The 25,692-nt window shown below is 45.1% G+C and overlaps 1 protein-coding gene across 2 annotated transcripts in view; it reads right to left on the bottom strand.

The window, feature by feature from the left end:
• Positions 1-1,528: 1,528 nt before the first annotated feature.
• The window catches only part of RNF208 (ring finger protein 208), a 40,073-nt gene continuing 15,909 nt past the window's right edge, over positions 1,529-25,692 (bottom strand). For both annotated transcript variants that reach the window (XM_086921236.1, XM_086921237.1), the window contains exon 2: positions 1,529-8,591. In XM_086921236.1, the coding sequence (XP_086777362.1) occupies positions 6,862-7,665 (804 nt within the window). In that variant the 5' untranslated portion in view covers positions 7,666-8,591 and the 3' untranslated portion in view covers positions 1,529-6,861. The remainder of the gene's footprint in view (positions 8,592-25,692) is intronic.

The raw sequence follows: 25,692 nt of genomic DNA on the forward strand, positions 1-25,692 counted from the left end.
CAATCCTAAAGTTCTTTGACCCAAAAACCCGGCAGATAGTGGGTCAGTCTGCCATCCTTTCTCGGCTGGACTACGCGAGCTCCCTGCTCCTAGGAGCAAATCTGGCGGAGAAAACAAGGCTGCAACGCGTCCAAAATGCGGCAGCCAGAGCGCTGACCGGTATTCCCCGGCACCAGTCAGTGGCAAGCACCTTAATTAAACTGCACTGGCTCCCGGTGGAGAAGAGGATCCACTTCAAGACCTTGTGCATGGTGTTTAAAATCTTGAAAACTGCATCACCGCCCATGCTAACTCCCCTTCTATCACTTTACTTACCCAGACGCACCCTCCGCTCAGAAGGCCAGAACTTGGCAAATGTCCCCCGCAATAAGCTAGCCCGGATGGGTGGTCGCTCCTTCCGATATCTTGCGGCCAAGCTTTGGAATGCCTTACCTCCCCTGATCCGTGGCCTGAATGATCTTCTATCTTTTAGAAAGGCATTGAAAACCCACCTCTTCTGCTAAGCTGGTATTGTAATGTTCATTGCTAGTTCCATCTGCAGCTACACCTTTTGTCTTTAAGAGCGCCGGGACGCCCCTTTGCTGGGGCAGCCGAGCGCTATATAAGCTCTTTTAACATAACATAACATAACATCATAGAACACTGGCCTAATGATAACATCAATGGAAATGGGAACAAATGGCATGGGCCCAGATCAAAGCAAATGTCCCTTTGGCTTTTGCCATTGATGAAACATAAATGAGACAATATAAATGCATGATCATTGAGCACTGTGGTCAACCTGTACCATGCCAACACATCTCTATACCAGACAACATAAAGGTGCAGTAGCTGCTGTAAGGCTGAATTTAAAGGTATTACACAGCTTTCAAAGGGTCACTGGTAAGTGTCATCCTGCTTTGGGACTTTTAAAAAAGTTCAGTCCACAGTTTTCTTTCTGCAGTAGGATGACCCCAATAACTCTATAGGCTGCATACAGTGTTGCTGAAAAAGCAGTAGCCTACCACCTAAAGCAGTAGGGCTGATTAGCATTTATTCAAAGGCATTAACACTAAGAAGTGGACCAATTTCTTCAGTAAGTTTACTTACCGCCCTCATATTACACAATCACAAGCGCTTGTGTCGTTTTTTCAGACTTTTCAGTGAGGTGGAGTTGACCCCTCTTGAAAGGGAGAAAGAATCTCATCCTATAAAACCAGGGCACTGTACAACGGCTGAGAAAAGATATATATTTTTTTTAATGAAAATCAAAAACTTAATAAACATACCAATAAAAGCCAACAATGTCTTGGAGGCCACACTAAGAGGTAAGTGTGTAAGTTCACTTAACCAATGAGCTATCACTAGTGTGGCACTTACACTGTTTTTATTCACAAGGAAACACTTTGGTTACTGCTTAATGCCCACGGTATAACTATGTTATGAGCGCACTTTTCATTGGGTTGCACGTCCTAAGGTATCTTTCCTCCACCGATAATAGACCTTTTGATGAATTATCACTCAAAATGACTTGGAGAACACCAGACACTCATAGTTCCAATATAATCTTTATTTGGGAAACCGAACAAGGCCAGGTATAAAACATTGGTATTTTCACAACCCGTTTTCACAAAGAATCAGCAGAGCTGCCTGGAAATAGAAGGCTCTGTCCTCCAAGGATGTCTTCTGTCCTCCTTCCCCATGTGCAAGTCTGGTCTTGTGTAAGTTCTACTGTGCCACCGGCATCAGTTCTACCGTGAGGCGGCCTTACCTACAAGTGTAGAGGAAACTATCGCAGCAGGCTGCGGCAGGGGCATATTTTCCATCAGACTAATATGTATCTGACTCTGTCCCAGCCATTACAGATTTTTAGAGATGTACTGCAACAGTGTATAGCAATTCCTACAAAAGACCTGACTGCATTGGTGTCTGTCTGAGGTTTGGGATAGGACTAATGGAGAGGGGAGAGATTAAGGTCCAACAAGCTCTTGCCCATGTTTTTTTCTGGAGAGGGGGCATACGAAAATGTTTTTTTTCCATACAGTGATCATGTGCAGGTAGGGATGGGAGCTGGCATGCACCTCCTATGGAATATGCATTGTTTCTGAATACTGGCATGAGTTTGCTCAAATGTTATGGCTTATTTAAGAACTAAAGTGCCATCATAAAGTGGTGCATACAGACCATGCTGCGCAGATCTTTTGGGGAAGTGATCATTGATATCAACAGAAAATAATATGTACAACATAGATATTTATTTGAGAATGTGCAAAATTCTATCATGTTTGGAGTTAAATGCACCCAGATAGAGAGGGTCATATTACATAAATTGTGGTGGAAGATCAACAGATTTCAGGCTACAATCGTATACTACAATAAAAGATGCAGCCGGATGCACAGTTCCTTCTGTAATACTGAACAAACAGGTGTGCAGTGTGCACCTGAACATTTGCAAGGAAGTGTTCACTATTTGAAATTAAGGATATCTAAGCAGAAGGGGTATGAATGTCAGCTACCACAAGGTACGGGAAATTTAACGATTCATCGTGATGGGTGGGCAGCGAGGTGCATTCAACTTTTTAAAGGGTATACTGGTGGTCCAAAGACTCTCGGGGATCTCCCTTTCCAAGGTACGGCTGGGGGTGCATTCAGAAAATCTATGGTGACGCAATTGTTGATGCCCACCCTGCACCTTGATATGGGGTACCGTTTGCACACCATGGTAAAAGGTTCAGTTAGAGCATGCTCAAATCGAAACCTTGCCTTCGTTTATGTAATCTGGCTGTGTTCAGCTCAACAGGGCATGTTTTCATTCTGTACAGCAAATTTCTGTCTTGAACAAAGAAGTGTGGAAATATTTAAGTCAAGCAGCCAGCCACATGATGAAAAAATACTTCTCAATGGCAAAGTTAATGACATCACAAGAGGAATGTAACAGTTTTCTTTAAACAACTTTGGCATTCACGTTCATTATTTTGATAGCTGTGACCTCGAAGAGGAATTAAAGAGAACAATGAATCCATATTATTTTTCAGTACATGGACATTTGCCACCTCTTCTGTTCTCTTAAAACAGAGGTATACACTTATTTTTAAAGTTATGCAATTGAATCTGTAGGCATGCCCATTAAGGGAGGATATCCATGGTTAAGTGAGATCTTTCCATAGCTGCAAACTGGCTTCTTGCCACAAAAATAAGCTTCAACATATGGTGGCTTTTTAGGCAACACCATGTAAGATTGTTCAAAGTTCTTCTCAACTTTCCCTTCTAGTAGTTGTTAGCTACTGATATTGTGCAGCTTTTTAACCTTATATGGAGTTTTCCATCCACTTTAGGCAGCAGTTCCAAGTAACACAACTCTGAGAAGACCCAGTCATGGCACACTGCTGCCGCTACCAGCATAGCACCAACCAAGGGGTGAGTCTCATTCAGATGGACTTAGACCTCCTGAGCGATGCCAGGGATGAACATGCTGTTCAAAGTTCTGCAATGGGTATTTGGCTTTACCAAGTCAAAGAACGGGCCTGCAATCCCGAGGTTGTAGAGTGCTAGGAGCTGAAGATGACCCTCATAATAGGGGATGGTGCTCTTAGTATGACCAGTACAGTCACTGCTGTTAATACTTAGCACTCTCCACAAGTGAAAGTCAATTTATGAAAGGGGACAGGAAGACTAAAAGAGATGGTCCGATATGTCATTTTATAAAAGCCATCCTTAAACAAGGAGACACAAAGTATCATGGGCAATGCTTCTAAAAAGGCCAGTTGCTTTTTTTGAAGTGGCTGTGGGAGTGGACCTCTAGGCATTTAAAAACATGCATGGCTAGATTTTACCTATTTAAAAATATACTGCATGGCAATAAAAAAGGGTTATGGTTGAAACAAGCTTCCAGGTGGCATTATCTATCCAAAACTCTCAAAATCATAGACTGCAAAAGCTATTTCTTTTACATGACAACAGCTACCAGAACTGCCAGTTGGATTTTATTTCCAACCTTGGAAGATTGAAACTGAATATCAGCATCCACAGTACTCCCAATTGGGCGACGTCATGCCAAAGATTTCCAGTACTATGTGTACAAGGTCTGAAAACCCTGGTTCATCTTATCATTTCATAGAAAATATATTGTGCAATAGTGACCCTCTGTTGCTTCTGGGCATTGCCTACATTTTCATAGCTCAAACCACATTCCGCTGTAAGAGGTAGCAGCCTCTCTGTGTTTTACAAGGCATGAAGATGCCATTCTGCAAGATCCGGGCAGTAAACAGAACCGCACAACATGATATTCAGACTCTTCTTCATCTTTCCCCAACACTAAAAAAAAAAGTAAAGACCTTGCAGAGGCAGCACAGGTCGGTGATAAGGAATGCCACTGTTGCCTTATAATGGGGTGATCTTGCTTATCTACCGTAATACTATAGATATAAAATACATGCCAACAGACGTATTCAGGTGGGAAACTAGCGATTTCTGAAGCAAAAAACAGCTTTATTATAGTTGTCGCCTTCTTGAAATTGCCTCTGATTCGATTGATATAAATGGGGAAAATGCATTCCCCCAATTTTATTTTGAAAATCTCCCACATTCCTCTTCTAAAATGTTGACATGCATGATTTAATAATGTATGGAGCTAATAACACCTAATGGTACTCTTTTTCAAGGTGAATGAAGACTAAGAGGAGGAACCCAGTGTAACGTCCCACACTGCCTCTTGCATGGAGTGAGTTGCAGGTAGATAAGAGATTAGTATTCTTCTTAAAAAGCTCCAAGTCAATTGAGCATTATTACCTTGCACACAGGGGAGAGCCAATCAGAACATGAGTGATGGCACCAGCCAATGCCAACCACAAAGACACCTTCGACAACAGAGCTTCCTATTTCCATTCATTCTTACTCATTGAATCATGACTCCATGGGGAGGAAGATGGCATACTTTCTCTGGAAATAAAAAAATAAAATGTCAGGTACTTCTATTAGCTTAGGATCCTCTCTGATGGATCAATCGCTGGTTGAGAGTCATTGATTATGATATGTGGCCAGTCATTGTTGTTATTATAGCAAGTGGGCTTGACCACCCTTGCACGAAAGTGGAATTGTAACTCCGATCAACACGCTATATTTGATGCTTTGTCCTTCAATGTAAATATCTCTTCCAGTGTACTAGGCATGTGCCCATTTGAAGGAAAGGAAACTGAGCACCAACTTGAGGGCATCCAACATTGATCCACAAGAAGCCATGTCGATTTTTCAGGCTATCCACAAGATAAATGTACACATAATTAATCTAAATGGAAAGCATTTACATAGTCAATAGTTATCCTTAAAAGCTGGTATGGCTTCATGCCATTGAAGAACAACATTGGACACCTCTACCCTGGATTCATTTAGGCAATTGTTGTTCAACATCTTCACCAGACGACAGAGAGCACAGCATGCCCACGTTTTGTACATCGTGATGTCAAAAATCAGCAGCTCTCCACGCACTGGGCACAACCACAATGATCTCGCAACATTGTAGAATCATCTTTTAAATTAAAAAATAAATAGAAAATAACCCAGTTTTTGGTTATCCTAAACAGGGTGCAAGCTAAAATGTAGGAAGGTCTGTAAGCCAAGAAATGGGTTCATGGGAAATAGGTTCCTGGCTAAAATGTAGGATAGTCTGGAACCCCAGAGATGGACCAATGGGGAAGGGAATTATTAATTTGTAATTTAAAACGCCATGGGCTGATTCCTGAGTGCTCTTTGTACGAATGTGAAGATGTTGAAAATATCGGATGGCCACATACGATGGCCCACAGAAAAGATCAGAATTCCACCCAATTTTGTAAATCCCCTTTCTCAGAGTCGTTCAGGGCCCGGAGTAGAAAGAATTGCAAAACTCGCCATGGCCTGCCTTGATATGAACATGATACTTTTAAGCAGCAAACTAACACAAAAGTCTCTAATAAAAAGACCTTACAAAGCCACTTCAGTGACATAAAAGCCAACCGCTGGCAAATAAACAGACATGTGCACAGTGAAATAAGATCCACTGAGATATTAAATTAATTACAAAAATAAATTCAGAAGCTCAGGCACATTGGATGCAAAACAGCTCCTCGAGAATGAGGAAATAAGTCTGGCTTCCCATTACGGGCCTGGGCGGACTTCCAAAAAAGGGGATATATTGTCCTTTTAATATCCATGTGGCAGATGATAATAATTTAAATAAGTCTACTTTTTCCTTTCTTATGCATTCCAGTTACTTACTGAAAGAAAGCTTTGGCAATAAAATTTGGATGATGGACTTAGCGGCGAATGTGGAGGTCTTGCAGATTCACTTTCACATACGTGCAGCCCCGTTAGACCAAAGCAAAACCACCAAGCTCCAACCTGCACCCAATATCAGTCCCACACCTGTCCAGGCTGGGCTTGGTGATGGCCGGTGGTGGCGTGGAGGGATCTTCCAGTATAAGGAAAAGCCCCTGCCATGTCACATTCATTGTTCAGGCTGTTCCAAGCAAGCTGTTTCATTCATACATCGCTCAGTGGGGAGGAGGAATAAAAAAAACAAATGTAGAAGTTTGTGGACTTCACAAACATCATCGAGAAGACAAATAGCACATAGCAGCATGGCACCAGAAGACAAACAGGACTAGCACGCTGAGCAAAGCAGCTAGGAAACAGGTAACAGCCACACACACACTGAAGCCGAACGGCATTTGCTTGACAGGATGGACTTGGAACGGTGGTCTGATGAAAGGTCTTGACGTGAAGAGCAAGACTGACTTGCCAAGCCAGCCCTAAGATACTTATTGGCTTCCAGTTCCACTCTGTTCTGCTGGAGAGAGGGATATGACGGATCAGCCCAGTCCAGTGGGGCTTCTATTATGGGGTGGGTTACATAATGTTGCAGGAAGAGAGTGGATTTCGGACATGGCAGGTGCATGCTGCTCCACAATACTGGCGGAAGGTCTGGTAGCAACTCCGGTCGGTGTCACTGCTCCACTGGACAGGGTTGGCTGACAGGGAGTCTGTCGGCAGTCTGTTGAGTATACTTGTGTTCACAGCCAAGGCAGCCAAGCCATAATCCGTGAACAAGACCGTCTCCCTCTTACAGGTTGGGCATGAGATGAACTTGTATTTGGGGCAAGACTCATACAGGATCTGCAGGCACTCCTCGCAGACTGAGTGGAGGCAAGACAGAATCCTTGGTCGCTTGTTGGTGAAGTTGTACATGTGCCCACATGTTGGGCACTCCAAAGGCTCACAAGGAGTCGAAGGATGTAGAACGTACTGGTTGACTATGACTTCATCTGACGGGGTCTTGCGATGGAAGCAGATCTCTGAGCTGGTTTTCCGATGGCCTGGGTAGATTTTCTCCCGGCGTGGTGGAGGTGGTGTTCTGGTGAGGCCAAGGGAGCTCTGGCTGTTTTCTAGAACGGGGATGTCCCCGCAAGCTTGGTTGACAATAATCTCTGATTCAGATGGCCAGGCGCGCTTGGCGACCAGTGGCGGCTCCCTTCGTGGAGGCGGTGCATACCGCGTCTGGGAGCTCTGGCACTCGGAGAACTTCTCCGCCTGGATGATCTTCATGGCCTCCATTTTGATGATGACCTGCTGCCCCTTCAGACACGACATAAGGATTGTTTTTACATTACTGTTACTGTCCGCGACTCTGTTTTCTCCAAGGGTCGCCTGCATGAGGCTACAGCAGTGTCACCCCACAGCCAGTCTGAAATTGATTATGGACAGGAAAGGAATGTTGGAAGTTCGAATAAAAGTAGATACCCATATTTCAAAAGTTTACAAGTCTCAGTTTAAAGAATTCAAAGCTACTGCTAAAAATTCCTGAATCCACCCTAATGAGTCCGCTACTTACTCGATCAAGCCTTGCTCACGAATGAAATCGCTGTTGGTAATTAATGCCTTGCAAACAAATCCGTAGATTTCCCCTTACAAATCAGATGCCAGACTTACTGATAAGTCATCAGATGGTTGTTTTTTAATGGTACGGCAGTAAACAGTAATATCACGATCCTTGCATTTTCTAGGCCACTCGCCTTGATATGATTTAGGGTATGAAAGTCGACGCCACCTGGCTTCCACAATGCCTCGCGCTAGGTGGGAGGCGGCACTGAGTAATGGGTTATGCTTGCCAACATGGTGCAAGGACGGAATGCAACCAATGCAGTCCGACTGATACCGAAGACAGACAGGGCAGGACTTCAAGGTCTGTGAACACCTCCGTGCAGGTGCGCGCGCTCCTCTCGGGGCTTGGACCTGTGGTTTATGTTATGAGCAGATCCCAACGCGGAAGAAGAACCCGGGTGCACATTCCTTCCTGCTGACTTCGCCCGCACTCCCACCAGCCGGTCGGATACCAGCGAGCCTGAAAACCCAGCAGCCAGGGCACACCCGCAGCCGGGCCTTCCGATCCCGTGAGGTGATGCTCTGGCGCGCGGCGGCGGCGGCTCCCGCGCGCCTCATGAATCCACTCAGGCGTTCTTGGCTCGACAGGGGGGAGAGCTTCCGGTCAGACAAGTTGGCGGTTTGAAGTCACAAAACGTTCAGTCTGTGTCCTGCGGTCGCTGCCGTTTCTTCGAGAGTTCCAACATTAGATGAAAAGTCTGCAACAAAAAAAATAGAAAAAAACAAAAGTGTTATTGTGTTTTCTTACACATACGAACACACGTTTTTATTTTAAATTTTAAAGATAATGTTATAACCTAACCTAACAAAAACCAAAACACCCGGAATTAGGACTAGATCTGCATTACTCTCATAGGGGTTTTGGGTGCCCGAGGGGCTTGGGTGGAGGTGGGGGCCCGAGCCATTGGAGGCCGGTTTTAGAAGGGGCGAGGCACTGCCACTATCAAGGGCACCTTGGGAATTATTCTAGTAGACTCAGAGGGGAAGTGGGGGTGCTCGGGATTCTCAGGGAGGGGCAAAAGAGAGAAGTGAGGGTAAGAGAGTGGAAGTTAAGGGAGAGAGAGGACGGAGAGAGAAATGAGAGCGGGATGGAAGAGCAGAGAAGGAGTCAGAGAGTGGATGGTTAAATAGAGGCAGTCTAGCTCTGTCTGACTCTGAAGTTGAGCCTTGTGTCCCAAGAGCTGCTTGCACACTGCCAAAGACAACCAGCTGCTGCAAGGTGCCTATAGTAGTCATGCACTAAGTTTTTTCTTGGCTATTCCCAGTTCTCTGACTGCGTTTTGTGCTTCACAGGTCTTTTGAAATTTTGTTTGTTTGCAGACCCCAACTTTATCATAGGTCTATATAAAAGTAGCAAGGATTTCCAAATGAGTTGATGTCAAAAGGACTGTTCTTCGTCAACTTCCCTTTCCTTTCCTGGAAGAGTTGACGAGTCTATGCACTGAAATATCACAGTTGGCAAAAGTGACATGTCGCACGCCTTGACCACCGATGACTTTACAGGGTTGGTCAACCCTGTCCCACTCACCCTTCGCCCTGAAACAGCTTCCTATTTTATGATGAAGGTGCAAGTATTTTCTAGTTCTTGGGCCTTTATTAAACAGCCCAATCCATTCTGGGAATCATAGTCCAGATTCACCTCAAATGAACCAACTGGACAGCATTTTCAGAAGGAAAGACTTTACATGAATATGGTGGTGTTCCTGGTGACATGAAACCGTGTTATAGCTTTACGTTTAGAGTCCAACACACTTTTTATTCCAGCCATTGGCTCATGACCCATGAGGCAGGGGTAATAAAGCAAGTGCCAGCTGTAACAAAGGGCAAACCATGGATGGCAGGTACTATCCCTAGGTGCTCCTTGAATGGTGTTAATGGGGATAGTGCAGTCTGGTCTGTACCTGCAGTTTCTTTGTAAAACAGAGTGCATTTGAAGATTTCCTGGTCTGAGCTTTGCCAGTACCTATCCTTTGCCTCCCAAAATCCATCCACCTATCGGTACCCCTGTTGCTGCCTAAGGCTTAGAGGGTCTTCTCGCTTGAGCACAAGCAGTTCTACCTAGCGATGGCTGGCTGGGAGGGCATGTTTCCCAGGGCAGATATCCGCTGACCCAGACATGCACACAGTCTAAAGGCACTGGCGGTGCATTCGGAAGGAAACTAAAAGCAAACATAATCTTTGTATCTAATCCAGCACAGTTCAAAGCCGAACGGAAATTGCCTACAATCAAACAAATTACTCCACAGCTGAAGTCTAAGACCCTCATTATGAGTTGCCACTTAATTCCAATAGGGCTGTGGCAACATCGGAATTATGGGATTGTTTACTTTCACCCAGAGTTTTTTTTCCACTGCTTTCAGCAGTTTAAAACTCGAAGTGAAAGTCCGGCTAAAATGGAATCAGTCCTGGAGTTATTGGTCACCTATAATTCTTCATTGCTTAGTGGACCCTCAGAGTGCAACTGGTAATAGAGTGAACTTTCTGCATCCCCGTAGTTACTGGTACTCCTGGTACTGGTAACTCTAGGGGTGGGGAAGTAACGACCCATTTCCAGGGCAATTGTAATGCAGGCCAAAGCAATAAACTCATAGGATTAGTGCCCTTAATATAAATAAATGAGTGTAACCTACGTGTTTGACCATAATAGGTTTATAAAGTATGGGTCCTCGGAAAACAGAAATACCTTTAAAGTTCAACAGAAATTTTGGTTTACTGTGTGCACTATGTCATTGCTGCATATTATATAATTAACAGAAAGTGTACATCAAGATCTGAAACTAAATATGCATTTTGCACTCTGATACTGGAGAAGGTATGAATTCTTTCTACTGGCTTCTTACATAATCCACACCTTTGTGTCACCTATAATGAAGTGGTCTACAATGCTAAATAGAATTTTGCCTGCTGGAGCGCTCCCCATATTCTGAAAAAGAGGCCATTTTCAGGTATTTTGCAGTAATTTGGCAGCAGCAGTAGGTGGTATCATAAGGCGCCTGATATTACCTCGCTTTATCGAAGTGCCCATTCCCTAATATCTCTTCATACTTAAAAAGATGCATTTGTTTCTTCAAACATCTCGCTGGGTGGCACCAATACAAACATTAATGATGGTATGCATTTTCTGTTTTTAAAAGCATAAACACATTTCCACCTGATCAAAACAAAACAGCCAGATTAGACGTCAGTTTACAACAGCGAGACTCCATTGAAGCTTCTCTTAAAGCACTTCACTGGCTCCCAGAGAAGGCCAGGATAAAATTCAAAATTCTGTGCACCATCTAGAAGTCTACAGGACTGACTGGAGGCCTAAATTGTGTTCAGAAACGGGAGCTACACTATAGACTAAACAGACTCCACAGATCAGAAAACTCCACCTCAGTCAACCAATCACAATTCAGGCAGTTGAAACAGGGGAACAGATTTCTTGGAAAGCAACGTCCAAGACTGTGGAACCTTTTGAGCCCCAACTGAAAACAGAACCATGTTCAACTCAAAACACGCCTGAAGCAGAAGACGTCGGGATGCCTTTGACCAACTAAAAATGGCGTCCCTTGGAGATAATGAAGCCACACTACATGGCTGTCCCTTGAATCCAATGGAAAGTTAACATTCACAAGTCCAGCCCAACTGTTGACATCCAATAAAAGTCAGCATTTGCTATTAAGAAAAGAAAGCCGATTCGATAGCACCACGCATGACCGGTGACCAATCACAGCGGGGTACAGTAGTTATGCTATTAAAACATATAACACAGAGCAACTGAAGACAGGCAATCAGAGGATGTGACAAAAGTTTGCTCTGAACTCTTAATTAATCCACCTAAGTTTTCTCGTTGTACACACAACTTCAGAAATTCATAAGAAGCACAAAAAAGTGGTTAATTTACATCCGCCAACACAAAGTATGCAAGACCGAATGTAAAAACACTTTTAGTTATGTTTTGACAATGGAATGTGTTGCCTAGTGTTCTGAGGTGGCCATAAAGTAAAATGCCAGAACTTTGCAAACACTCAGTTACATATAAATGAATAAAGAAATGCTTGTAGCTCCCCAAAAAATGTCTTATGCTGTTATAAGAGTGTATTAATAATGCCTACTTGGGAACAGCCTTATGACGTGCAGACTAAGGCAAATACCTATCACAATATCGTGTTCTGCCTTCTTTGGAGTGCGGCCAGGGTTATTTTAATACCCTGCTTACTCAAGGGATGTTCGAGCCCATTTTAAAACAGCCTGCACTAGGATAAGCTAGGCCTATTAAAACACCTCCCTCTGCCTGCATCAGGGTAATATCTGTCCTTCTAGAACACTCTACAATAACCACATAAAAGTAACGTTAAGTCTATTATAACACTCCCTTTAGCCTGCATCAGGGCAAGATAGGCTTATTTTAATACACCCTCCAGCCCAAGTGAGAAAAAAAGAGATCCTGAGAGAAAGTTATCACTTCACCAGTACCCTACCCATTTTATATTTATCCTGTGTGCTTCCTTACTTGTTGAATGCCTCTCCTGTAGAAGAGGAGTTACTGACAGGGGTTTCAGACCTGTCAACTTGAGAAAGTTTAGCCGGTGTGAGAGGGGTGGCAGGGCATCCAAGGGGCAGGGGTTTTAGACGGGGCTAGGGTTTCAGGCAGCCACAGCCTCAGATGCCACAGAGCGACACTGGAGAGGGCGGGGCCTAGAGACTGAATGGGCACTCCAACCCTGACCAAAAGCTCAAAGGGCTTCTGAAGCCACCTTCGGTTTGTGCCCCAGTTAAGTTCAGAAAAAAAGTCATGGATTTTGAAAGTGCAAAGCCTTCTCACACGAGCTGGAAACCCACTCTGGGTAGGGGTTTCCAGCTCGCTTGGTGCTCACCGTGTAATGTCAGCTCTTCATTGGGTGACGGGGATAGAGAGCTGATATCCTGCGACACAAGTTAAACCGTGTGAGTTGGCGGATATGGGTTTGTAGATGAGACCTTGACACCTGACCTTGACTGCTGGCACCCTACTAGCAAGAGTTTAGACAGAGGCAGAAAGGTTGTGCAGGCAGCCACAGGGGCAGGCTGGCCATTAACCTCAGTGGGATAATGTCCAGCTGGCTGCAGCATTAGTAGCTTTAGGGCTGGTGTAAGTCATATCTCTTCATGGGATCACATTCCTCCTTATTAATGGTCAACGGGTGTCCAAAGCTGTTTTGTGCTTTATACCTTCAATGCTGAAGCTCCTCCCACCCACTCACCATGTAAACAAATGCTGCCACCCACAGGCACTTTGGCGCAGCTCATGTCCACAGTGTGCAAGGCTGCAGAGAAATCATGCCCCGGTCGCCCTAGTAATTTCACCTAACACAAAATGATGCCCCCCTGTGAAGGCAGTGAGAGGCCCCTCAGACTTCTATATCTCAGAGATATTCATAGGCCTTGGGCTCAAATGCCCCCCACTAAAGGATGGAGGCCCTGCTCCAACGCAGGGGCTGCTGGGGCTTGCATTACGACCCTGGACCTGCACAAGGCATCATAGCTCGCTCCTCTGAAATGAATATATGTCTCCTGTCTGATTTTAGTGAAGTTTGGGTTATATATGAAGGGGGTTTACAGTGGCAACATGGCCTTGTATCTGATTTTGTTTATGTACTACCATGACCACACAGGAGCTGTATCACAGGGAATGGCTGTGAGTTCCATTCATCTTGGGGAATAAGCAAATCTGTGAGTCTCTTTTGAAAAGTCACTTACTTCTCTCTTACAATGAAGATAGAACGTGACACTGTTCATTCTTGCCAGTAGCATGACTAAGAGAGGTGTGACCTTAAGAGCCCAATTTAGGGCTCGAATCAGAAAGCTGTTTGTGCACTTAAGTTCAATTAAGGTTTGCACATCAAAGTATTTACAAAGAGAAACTTCCTTCCATGATTTCCAGATACAGGAATCGTGGGACTGTGCAATTACAAATGGAATTTGCTCACATGGTAATTCTGCCAGTGTAGACTAGTTTACATGTTAGCAAGTTTACTACCAAGGACAAGCTTATGAGCATTCCTATATTGACCCACTTGAATGATGTACCCCTGACTTCTATCATGAGACCTAATTTTTCGAACTACTATCCTACGTTCTAGCATTATTTTGCTGATTAACCCAATTCCCTTTTCTTCTGTTACTCATCTGATTAACACCACGATTCCTACTATCTCTCTCTCGTTCAGACTTTGATGAACCCACCTTCTCTCTACATAGATTTTAAACAAAACTGAAATTTCTGTTATTTCCATCTTTCTCTCCAGGGCCTGATCGTCTTCTATGCCCGTTGCATTCCTTCTTCCTCTGACACTTTATCCATCTTCTTCCTTCCTTTATTAAGGTGTGCACGTCAAACCCTCTTTTAACTTGTTTTACTCTGCTTTTTATCACATGTGCTTTTATCAACGTGCAATCATTTGCCAAATCCACATTTTTATAACCTGGCAACCCTGACTCTTGTTTCTCCCTATGTACACTTTTATTCTTCTGTTCTTCATGATCATCCAGCCTACAATGTATCATCAGCAGGTCTACTTTTAACCCTTCTCTTTACATCATGTTAGAGATGTACGGTATTGAGTGGTGGGGATTTGACGACAGAGAAAGGTTGCTGGTTCTTATTAAACTCACTGTTAGTCATTTTCTGAGCTTCAAGCAAACAAAGGGCTAAGTGAATCTACATGGATTCGAACCTGTGACCAGGTGATCAAATATAGATTCCTGCACTGGATAAAATAATCCACCGAGCCACCAGCCCCAACTTTGTCTTCCTTCCCACTTACTTTAAAGACATTCTTGCTTTTTCTCCAAGTATGTACGTATTTTGTTAATTTGCACAATTAATTAAAATCGTTGCAATTCATACAAAACATGGTTAAAAACGCTGTCCATATTATGCTTTTTTCTAAAAATTGTATTTATGAGAGCATGGTGGTTCATAGCTGGTAGGGCAAAGGTTCTTAGTGATCGTCTTCTGTTAACAGGAAAATATTCTCAGTCATGAAATTTACAAAGCGGGCGGCCATCTGAGCTGAGTTGCCCCTCATACACTCCTCAAGAGCTTCTTGGCATGTCCGGACGTTCAGGGTCAGCCAAATTGAACGCAACAAAAAAGTTATGTGACGTGGATTAAGTTTTCTTCCCCGCTCTTACAGAAACGGCACTGTGTGGACACATCTTCAATGAATCTCCGGCCATACTTATATGCCCTCAGCGGGATTAGGCCAAAACGTAATCTCATTAGATGATATTTCACTTGTGGCTTCATGGATGACCAGTAATAGTGTGGTGGAGTTTTAGGGCCATATAGTTTTGCCATGGGAGAGATTCTTCACGGTTAGGGCATCATGTTTGAGTGACAAGACCTTTGCTTGTTTGGTCAAGATTTTTGTGATTGGCCCTATCGACTGCAAGCTTGTCCATATGTCTTGAGCCTCTAGTGCATCCAGGCAGAATGTTAAAAATTGGTTCCAGGGAGTGCTAGGGTTATTTAACATATATCCATATATTTTGTGTCAACAGACTCTATACTTCTTAATTGCTGCTCCAGCCTTCTTCCTTGTTGAGCTATTTCTTATTGCTGCTGTTTTTCTTTTAAGCTTCTAAATACTTGTGTGCTCTCGCTCTCTCTACCTCTCCCTCCCCCCCTCTCGTCTCCATTCTAGGACGGTCCTATGCGTTTTTTTTGCTATTCAACTGACAGCTCATCTGATTTCTACTTTTTAGCCACTCTTTTAAAAAAAAATATTGCTTGCTGTCCCATTTTTATTAAATGAGTAATATATTATTTGTTACCGTGCCTTGTATCCTTTGTGCCATGCATAACGCAATTGCAAAAGAGCAATGTGTACAATGAGGGTAAGTGAGCAATGGAAGAGCTTCACTGAGATAAAGAGGAACAAGGTCAGTAGCTAAGTTCCTTTATAAGGTCATGTAAGTTCTGGGGTGACTTGCAATATCCATTTAACATACTCTTGGAGTCATTTTTTCCGTATTATGCACAGTCACATCATCATAACGTTCCCTAACCCATCCCCTTTCAACACTCCATCTCCTGCCTTCTATTGCATAAACTCTTCTGGTTGCAAATATAGAAAATAAATATGAAAAATGTGATCACGCCAACTTCTCAGTTCTAATTTGAGTCAAACATATTTTAAGGGGCATATTGTAAGCTAGTATTATGGTTTTCAATAGTATCACACAAATATTCTGAACTCCTGTAACGCACATACTACGATAAAAGAGATTAGGATTATGAATGCTCAAAAAAGAGTTCAAGAGAAAGAGATCTGATAAACTAGTCATTGTGAGATTGCCCCAATGGAGCTGCTTATCCTACGCTCTGCTGCATCTGGCAACCAGCACTGATATCACAACTCAACGTCTGCCTTCTGCTCCTGCTATATTTTAAGAGATTCTTTGGCCCAAACTGTTACAGCTGTGCAGATGACATCCAAATCTTGCTAAAATTTAACCCAATGAGAACTGTATCCAAATCCTGCCTCTTTGCCACCCATTTTTGGAAGACCAGAAACCACCTGAGCTAAACTTTGGAATGACAGAAGTCCTCACTTTCAGATCATTGACTCATACAATGAGGCCAATTTAGTGGCTGATGGCTCTTCCCATACCACAGTCTCAAGTGCCCACAGTTAAAAGTTTAGAGGGACTTTGAACACAGAATTCAGGCCCAGACCCCATACCAACACATTTACCAAGACTTCCTGTAATCAGCTTAAAACCCTAAAGAGAAATTTGCTTTCCAGGCTTTGATAAGAGGATCATCCCTCTCATGCAATCCTGCCTTGAATACGTAAATGTACCCACCTCGGTGTATCCGAATACCTGCTTCACAGATTACAATGGACTCAAACTCGGTTGCGAGACTCCTCCTATGTGTGCAAATACAAGATGACGTCAGGCCAAGCCTGCATGTGATGCACTGGCTGTTAGCTGCAAGGAGAATTTCCTTCATAGCCATCTACATCACCCACTGCAATTTACATGGAATAGGATGAGAGAAAAGTTCAATAATAATATCACCACCCCAGCCTAAGTCTGAAATCAAAGACACACATCAGAATCAAATCTCAGAGTATAACAGACCCAGAATAGAGGTACCAACCTTCTTGGTCAAGGGTCAAGGCAAAACGCTGGAGCGTGATCCCTGCTTAGACAAGAAATCCACCCGACCACATAGGCTAATAGACAGCACAGAGCACCTGGCTGCTTCCATTAACCTCACAGGGCGATAGGGTTATCTCATATGCACTATAAATACCCATGGAAAGAGACAAACTGACTGCGTTCACTTTGGGTCACTGGAATTTTTGTTGCTATTGATCAAACTAGACTGACGGTGAGCATGTAGTTATGCAATAAGACCACTCAATTGGAGCACATCTTTTATTCCACACACACACATATCATGCGGGCAACCTTTGAAATGTAATCTAGACATGTGCTGTTAGCCGGAAGCTGCCAAGAAAAGCAATATGTCTTTATGTAAGCTTGTTTTTAAGTAGGCTTGTATGACTGGTCTTTATGTAAGCTGCTATAGCCATACCTGGAATGTGTATAACAAAACTCTGGTGGTCCTGGTGGCATGATAGATGTCTTGTACAGATCTCATTGTAAGACCAAACCCATACCTGAAGTCTAAAGTGGATTCCTGAATCATGTTTAAGATTAACATTCTTCACAAATGAGGACAATGATTGTAGGTTACTTTCTGGTTGGTAGGCTGGTTTTGCTTTTGAGCTACAATGGAGCCTAGGCAGCCCTACTTTGAAACCTTTGCCCTTATTGCAGCCAATCAGAGCAAAAGGAAACCCATTTTGAATCACGCATAATGAATTTGAACTTATTCTCTAAGACAATAGGACTGGCTAACCCTGTGCCCCAAACCTCTGCCCAGGCTCGCACTTACATACTGGGAATGGGTTAGGGCCTATGGACGATGGTCACAAAAATAATGCCAGAAGACGAAAAAGTTCTGCAGTAGCTGTATTAGAGAGCAGCTATGCAGCCTTACAAACCAATCTTGATAAATATTCTTTGTGCCAGCCCCATCCCCAAGAAAGGTTTAAACCAGGAAACCACTAATTACCCTACTTATTGACTGATTCAGTAAAGTTGGGGACTTCTGTGAGCCTGATTCCATCTTAACCTTGCCTTTTCTTAGGGAAATATGTTTAAAAAGATTCTGGATAGAGCCCCACCCCTTCGTTTACAGTTCTATGAGAACAGCCAATGAACGATCGTTCAACAATCTGATGTAGAGCAGGACTGTCTGTGTGTCTGTCTGCACTACGCATTTAATTCAAATTGACCTTTCTTTACAGTTTGTCGGTGTTAAGCTGATGATACTACCCTGTGCACATTTTTATTTTTTTGTAGAGTTTTATAGATAGCAGGAACTTGACCCGAATCGGATATCAGAGCGCTTTACATAGCACCAGTTATGTTACATGAGGCGACATTCATTTTTGGTTAGGCACGGGAAGATTACGTGATTTGCGCATAATCACAGGATGTTCAGCGTCATTGCCGAGACTCGAACCCAGTTCCCCAGATTTGAGGTCGACCGCCCTAGCCGTTAGGCCAACTCCTCTCCACATAATAGGAGTAGTTGGGTGTACACAGTTTCTGCGTACCTGGCTGCGGCATTACATATCAAATAGTGACTAACAGCACTGAACCATATTATACACATAGCGCAGTCCCCATGTGTCAGAGTCCACAATCAGCATTCACAAAGCATTGTTTGAGAGTCGGCCATGTGTCTAGCTGTGCTAAGCACAACAAAAAGACCAGTGTTTACAGTACGTGTGCACCCGCCCACTCTGTGCACATAATTCACATAGAGCAATTTGCTCACAGCCCCCCCCCCTTACACTAAGCATGTGACATACCAAAGTGTTCATTGTCTTGCTGGCTGCAATACGCCATTCGAGCATTGCAGAGTGCGTGTGTCCGGCTGTTTAAAACACAAAGGTCGTGCAATTCTCAAAAAAAGTGGCATTACTAGACCTGTAGATTAAAGTTACGCATAGCTGCAGATTTACTACTTTTTAGAACTCACAAACATTCCCAGGTGTATGCCTAGAAAGCTTCCTCAGGCCCAGGTATTCAGGGGTACTTCTGGCGATATCACGAGACAATTCGCATGGTCGTCTATCCCCGCTGTATGGAGCCCCCTTTACAAGCACATGCTACTCTCCCCATGCACCGGAGCCATGTATCCCTGTGGATAAAGCCCTTCCTATATCCCTCTCCAAATGTGTGAGTGATCCATCTCCTTCCAATCTTGGACAGGGAGTTAAATGCCCGGCATTTCCAGGGTGAAGGGGGGTGTGGTGTCAATTTGGGATCGTCCATAAACATGTTTGTGGGCATTTCTGAATTCTCCAGGTCTTCAGTGCTTTGGAACGCCCCTTTCGACCACTCGAGTGGGATTAATAAAGGCGTTTTCTCCACACTCTTGGCGGAGAAATAAACACTTAAATGCATTTATGCCTGCAAGGAAATCATGTTTGCTAGCAAATTTACCTGAGTGGGTTTGCCGTATTATCTATGCACAAATAGCTTCCTGTCCTCTTAAATGAAAATGTCCTTCTTTGTTTTCCACAATGTACCTTACCGGGTCCTGCTGGTTCCTAACATGGCATAATTTAAGACTTCTCTGACATCTGCCTGACCCATCTACTGCTCACTGCCCTATGCTGTAGATTGAACATCACCACTGCCCCTTCATCTGCCCCAAAGATGATCACATGCCTTTGACCATGAAGTGAATAATACACCTTGAAATTTGTGAAAACGGGTGTACGTAGGTGTGTGTTGATCTGCGTGCATGTGTTCCTGCTCTGTGTGTACATAACACTAAAAGCCACATAGTGTGCCACTAAAAGCATGCACTATACAAAATGTAAACCTATTATGTTTGATGATGCCTGTTTTGTATTATGTTTAAGCAGAAGCAATCACGAAAAAAAGGAAATGAATATTAATGGATTGCTGCGTGCTTTCTATGTCAGCTAGCAGTGGTGCCCAGAAGATTAATACTGTTCATGTAAGTGCATTAGGTAGACGAGACGTGCCTTGTTTTGGCCAGAAGAGCTACAACTAAGGGGCAGGGCGAAAGAGATGGACGGCATGCCCGTCAGGGAGTAGGGTGAGAGAGGTTCAAGACTTGCATGAAGTCTGCTGCTAGTGGAGGGTACACCCAGCAGGTATAACATGCTGGGAGCCCTGGAGAGCCAAGAAGGTGGGCTTTATTGTTTTGTCATGAGAATTCGTACACATAAGATACACAGAAAACTCCTAAAACGCGCAAAGCTCTGCACAGAGAATTACTGTTTAAAAAGCCATTATAGATGTAGCACATATGGGTCAACTTAACATGATTGACAGACACAGCCTGGGATTTTTGGGCGCAGGAGATGTTGGCGATAGTCTGCGTATCATACATATAAAAGCAGAGGAGATGTTGGCGATAGTCTGCGTATCATACATATAAAAGCAGACCCCCTGCGGAGAGAGAGGCAAGAACAGGTTAAACAGCAAAGGAGAAGGGGTAGATACTTGCGGGACACCTCCCTTCACATTTGAAACGAAGAGATAAAGTGATACAGGGCTCGCTCTGACAAAAAGAGTGAGTCCACTTAAGTGCTTGACCAGAACCCCCAGATTAATACTCCACTTTGCTCCATCCTGTCGATAGAAGGGAGTGAAGAATTAAGTTATAGCATATCCGATAATTGTGTGTGTTCCTATGTATGACACAATTCGACCAATATGACAACTGGCCAGGTGGTAGGAAAGGTTTGTAATTTCAGACCTCTCTTGACACTTAAACTGTCATGTTCAAGTTCAAGTTCAGGAATTTGTATAGCGCACTACTCACCCAGAGGGTCTCAAGGCGCTTGGAGGAGGGTTGTGTATTACTTGTCAAATAGCCAGGTTTTAAGTTGCTTTCTGAAGGAAAGGTGGTTCTGTGTAAGGCGGAGGTGAGTGGGGAGGGAATTCCAGGTTTTGGCTGCTAAGTAGGAGAAGGATCTTCCTCCCATGGTGGCTCTGTGGATCCGCGGAATTGCGGCGAGGGCTTGATTGGATGATCGTAGTTGGCGGGTGGGTGTGTAGAAGGACAGACGTGTGTTGAGGCATTTGGGTCCTAGGTTGTAGAGGGCCTTGTGAGCGTGGGTGAGGAGACGGAACGTTATTCTCTTGTTGACGGGGAGCCAGTGTAGGTCTTTTAGGTGATCGGTAATGTGAGCTTGACGGGGGATGTCCAATATGAGTCTGGCTGAGGCGTTTTGGATGCGTTGGAGTTTTTTCTGTAGTTTGGCTGTGGTTCCGGCGTAGAGGGTGTTTCCATAGTCCAGTCGGCTAGTGACCAGTGCGTGGGTGACAGTCTTTCTTGTTTCGGTGGGGATCCAACGGAAGATTTTTTTGAGCATGCGAAGTACGTTGAAGCATGAGGATGAGACGGCGTTGACTTGTTTGGTCATCGAGAGGGAGGAATCTAGGACGAAGCCCAGGTTACGTGCGTGGTCTGTAGGTGTAGGTGCTGTGTCCAGGGCAGGTGGCCACCATGAGTCGTCCCAGGCCGAGGGGGATGATCCTAAGATGAGAACTTCCGTTTCGTCCGAGTTTAGTTTTAGGCGGCTGTTCTTCATCTGTATTCCGACGTTGCTGAGGCGTTGTATGAGGGTGCTGTGACAGACTGTGCGAATGCAGCGGAGAGGTCTAGTAGGATGAGGGCAACTGTTTCTACGTTGTCCAGTAGCGTTCGGATGTCGTCTGTAGCTGCGATTAGGGCGGTTTCGGTGCTGTGTTTAGCTCGGAAGCCGGACTGTGAGGAGTCGAGGGAATTGTTGGATTCAAGGAAGGCGGCGAGCTGACTGTTGACCGCTTTCTCAATGACTTTGGCAGGGAATGGGAGGAGTGAGATGGGGCGGTAGTTCTTAAGTTCGGAGGGGTCTGCTGTGGGTTTCTTCAGGAGGGCGCTGAGTTCGGCATGTTTCCAGCTTTCTGGGAAGGTAGCGGAGTTGAAGGAGCAGTTGATGACATCGCGGAGATGGGGTGCGATGATGGAGTCTGCTTTGTTGAAAATGTAGTGGGGACAAGGGTCGGTTGGCGATCCTGAGTGGATGGAGTTCATCAGGCGGATGGTGTCTTCAGTAGTGATTGGGTTCCAGGCGTGAAGGTTGTGGGAGTTCTGTTTTGGTTCGGGGGTAGGTGAAGAGGGCTGTTCTTCAGACTGGTTTTCAAAGCTGTTATGTATGTCGGCGATTTTGTTGTGGAAGAAAGCGGATAAGGAGTCGCAGAGGTCTTGGGAGGGAGTGATGTCGTTCGTGCCGGCGGTGGGGTTGGTAAATTCTTTGACGATGTTGAATAGTTCCTTGCTGTTGTGGGCGTTGTTGTCGAGTCGGTCCTTGAATGCTGATTTCTTGGTGGATCGGATCAATTGGTGGTGTTTACGGGTGGCGGCCTTGAAGGTGGTCAAGTTGTTAGTGGTTGGATTTTTTCTCCAGGTTTTCTCGAGAGTACGACATAACTTCTTGGATTTCTTAAGGTCATCGTTGAACCAGGGGGCCTTTTTGCTATCTCGTTTGATTTGGTGGTTTTTCAAGGGTGCTAGTTCGTCAGCGCTGTGGGTGATCCATTGTGTGAGTTTGGTGGCAGCTTGGTTTGGGTCCGATGATATGGCAGGAGGGTTTTGGTTAAGCGATGTGAGGAGCTGGTCGGTGGTGATTTTGTTCCAATTTCTTCGAGGAGCAGGTTGTGGGGGGTTGTGGGTCAAGGTCTTTTTGTAGTTGAAGTGAACGCAGCTGTGGTCCGTCCAATGGAGAGCTGTGGTGTGATTGAAGGAGATATGCTTGCTGGAGGTGAAGATGGGGTCGAGCGTGTGTCCGGCAATGTGGGTGGGGGTGTCAACGAGTTGTTTGAGTCCGAGATTGGCCAGGTTGTCCAGAAGGGTGGCGGTGTTACTGTCGTTTTTCTTTTCCAGGTGGAAGTTGAGGTCTCCCAGTAGGATGTAGTTTTCCGAGTTGAGGGCATGTGGGCTGATGAAGTCAGTGATGTCTCCATTGAATTGTGTGCGCGTTCCTGGAGGTCTATAGATGAGGGTGCCTCTAAGTGTGGTCCTGGGGTCGGTGTGGATCTGGAAATGGAGGTGTTCGGCGGTAGCGAGGTTATCGTCGGAGCTGGTTGTGATTCGGATGGTGTTCTTATGGACGATGGCGATGCCTCCTCCTGTTTGGTTGGTGCGGTCTTTTCGGATGATCTTGTAAGTATCCGGGATGGCTATGGCGATGTCGGGCGCTGATGATGCGTTCATCCAGGTTTCTGTAAGGAAGGCGATGTCTGGCGATGCTGTGTCGAGTAGGTCCCAAAGTTCAGTGGCGTGTCTGTGGACCGAGCGGGTGTTCAGCAGGATGCACTTTAGGTGGTTAGGGTCGGATTTGATTTTGGGGGAAGTGGATTTGGTGTAGTTCTTGATGCAGATGAACTTGCAGGGGTGGCAGGCGAAAGGTCCATGAGTGAGTCCTAGGGTGGCTTTGTAGCATTGTGGTGCGCGACGGGGGTTTAGGGCATGGAGTGTTGCGGCGTCGTACGTAATGCGGGTGGAGAGGGGTATGCGGGGGCCAGGGGGTATGGACCTGGGCGCGGTCCAGGCGCGGACAGGCGTAGACGGGCTTACCTTTGGCGCACCTTCGGCGCGCATGGGGCGCGACCGTTGCGTCATCTGCTATGATATTCATCCCTGAGTCCCATCTGAGGACAAGTGCGACCATGAATACCTCATAGGCACAGGCCTGCACGCAGGAAATGGTTCCTGACTTCCTATGCATTGAACATGCCAGGCTTGTATGCCATGTTCTGCAAAGCAACATTTCCTTTATGGACCACTGGTGCAGAAGGGTACTGAATGCAGCCTCACTAGTCTGCCAGTAGGCCCAACCCAGCCGCCAAGCCTCAATTCCACCCAGACAGGAGCAGTAGGGTCATAGAGCTGTAAGCAATAAGCACTGAACACACACAAACACATACATACAGAACGGGAACACATTGGAATCAGCAATGCATGCTTCAATCCATGCACAAACACAAGCAATGCAAGCATCCTGAACACATCGCAGCCCGTGGATTAAGTTTCACTCACATACAGTAAACAATTACAAGAAAGACATCATAGTACAAGATCCTCCTCAACCCGCTCAGACAAGGCGAAGCACAGAGCGAATTAGAATGCAAGCTACCCTAACGCAGAACACACTGTTGGTAACAGGGCAAGCTTCACGCACAACAACTACACACTTACAGCATAGGAAGGATATATGCAAGATCCCTCATCGGATCAGAACAGGTACAGCCCCACCAGCAGCAGGGCAAGCTTCCCTCGCCTGCACTGAACATGTTCAGCAGGGGCACCATCAGTGCATTCTACTTTTGTCCTTGAGCATCTCTCAGTTCTCATTACCAGAAAGCAAGCTCAACGATCCTAAGCAGCAAGGCCGCATGCAGGGCAAAAGGAATGTTGGGTCCCAAAGGAGATATATAACTAGCAGAGGCTGTTATGACTCTTCTATAAAGGCTACTACTACGGTGTAGTGTTCATTTCAGGATCCCTCCTTTGAGGTGCTGTGTATTGTTCTGCAGCCCTCGTCTGTAGCTTTGTGACCAGCACTACTGGTCAACTCTGGCATACTCTGTCCAGGTCAGGGAGGAACTGACAGGGAGGATATGGCAGTTTGGGCTGGACTGTTCCTATTGGACCAAGAACCAGACGGATTTCCACATTGCAAAGTCCAAACTGAGGTAGCATGGTGTGCAAAAGAACAATGGTTTGGGATGCTTACTCAAGCGATTGCCTACGGCTAGACATTTTGCAAGCATCCTCCCATCACCTTTTGTTTCTTTGCTGTACTGTCTTAAGTGGCAAGGATATGCCCGGACATGAGTCCTGTGCTCACTGTGCACTGAATTCAGGCTACAGAGACAGACGAGCCCTATTCAGGGTGAAACCGATCTTGGATTGCTTGTGTTCAGGGAGGACCAGGCCTGGCAGTTTGGACCGATTTATATATGGCTGGGCCAAAACTGAGGTGGCATGGTGAGTAAAAGAGTGGTTGGTTAAAATTCTACCCTGAGAGACTGCCAGTGTAAAGACTTATTTCAAGCATTTTTCCCATCACTTTGTGTGTTTGATGTACTGCCTTAAGGGGAAAGGGCATGTACAGACATGGGTCCCTTTAATCACTGGGACCAGGCTACACCCAAATGACGAGCCTCAATCCAGGTGAAATCCGTTTTGGCTGTTTGTATTCCAGTTCACGGAGGACCGTGTCTGGTAGTTCAAAATTGACTGTTCCTATTGGAGCAGGGTCAAAATTGATTTGCATATGGCTGGGTCCGTACTAAGGTGACCTGGTGGTCAATTGAAAAATGAGTTTGAATGCTATCCCAAGCAATTGACAGTGGTTAAACTTATTGCAAACATTCCTCCCATCACCATTTGTCTGTTTGATGTACCACGGTAAGTGGCAAGGGTATACCGAGATGTGGGTCCCGTGTTCACTGTGCCACTGGAACCAGGCTACACCTGATTGATGAACCCCAATCTGGGTGAACCCGATCTTGGGTTGCTTGTCTTCTGCTTCAGGGAAGATCTGGCCTGTCAGTTTGTGTTGGAGGGTTCCTACTAGAGCAGAGTCAAGACTAATTTGCATATGGATGGGTCCAAATTGAGGTGACATGGTGAGGAAAAGAATGCTCCCCCGAGTG

Source organism: Lissotriton vulgaris, chromosome 5 (assembly GCF_964263255.1).
Source record: "Lissotriton vulgaris chromosome 5, aLisVul1.2, whole genome shotgun sequence".
Classification (NCBI taxonomy): domain Eukaryota; kingdom Metazoa; phylum Chordata; class Amphibia; order Caudata; family Salamandridae; genus Lissotriton; species Lissotriton vulgaris.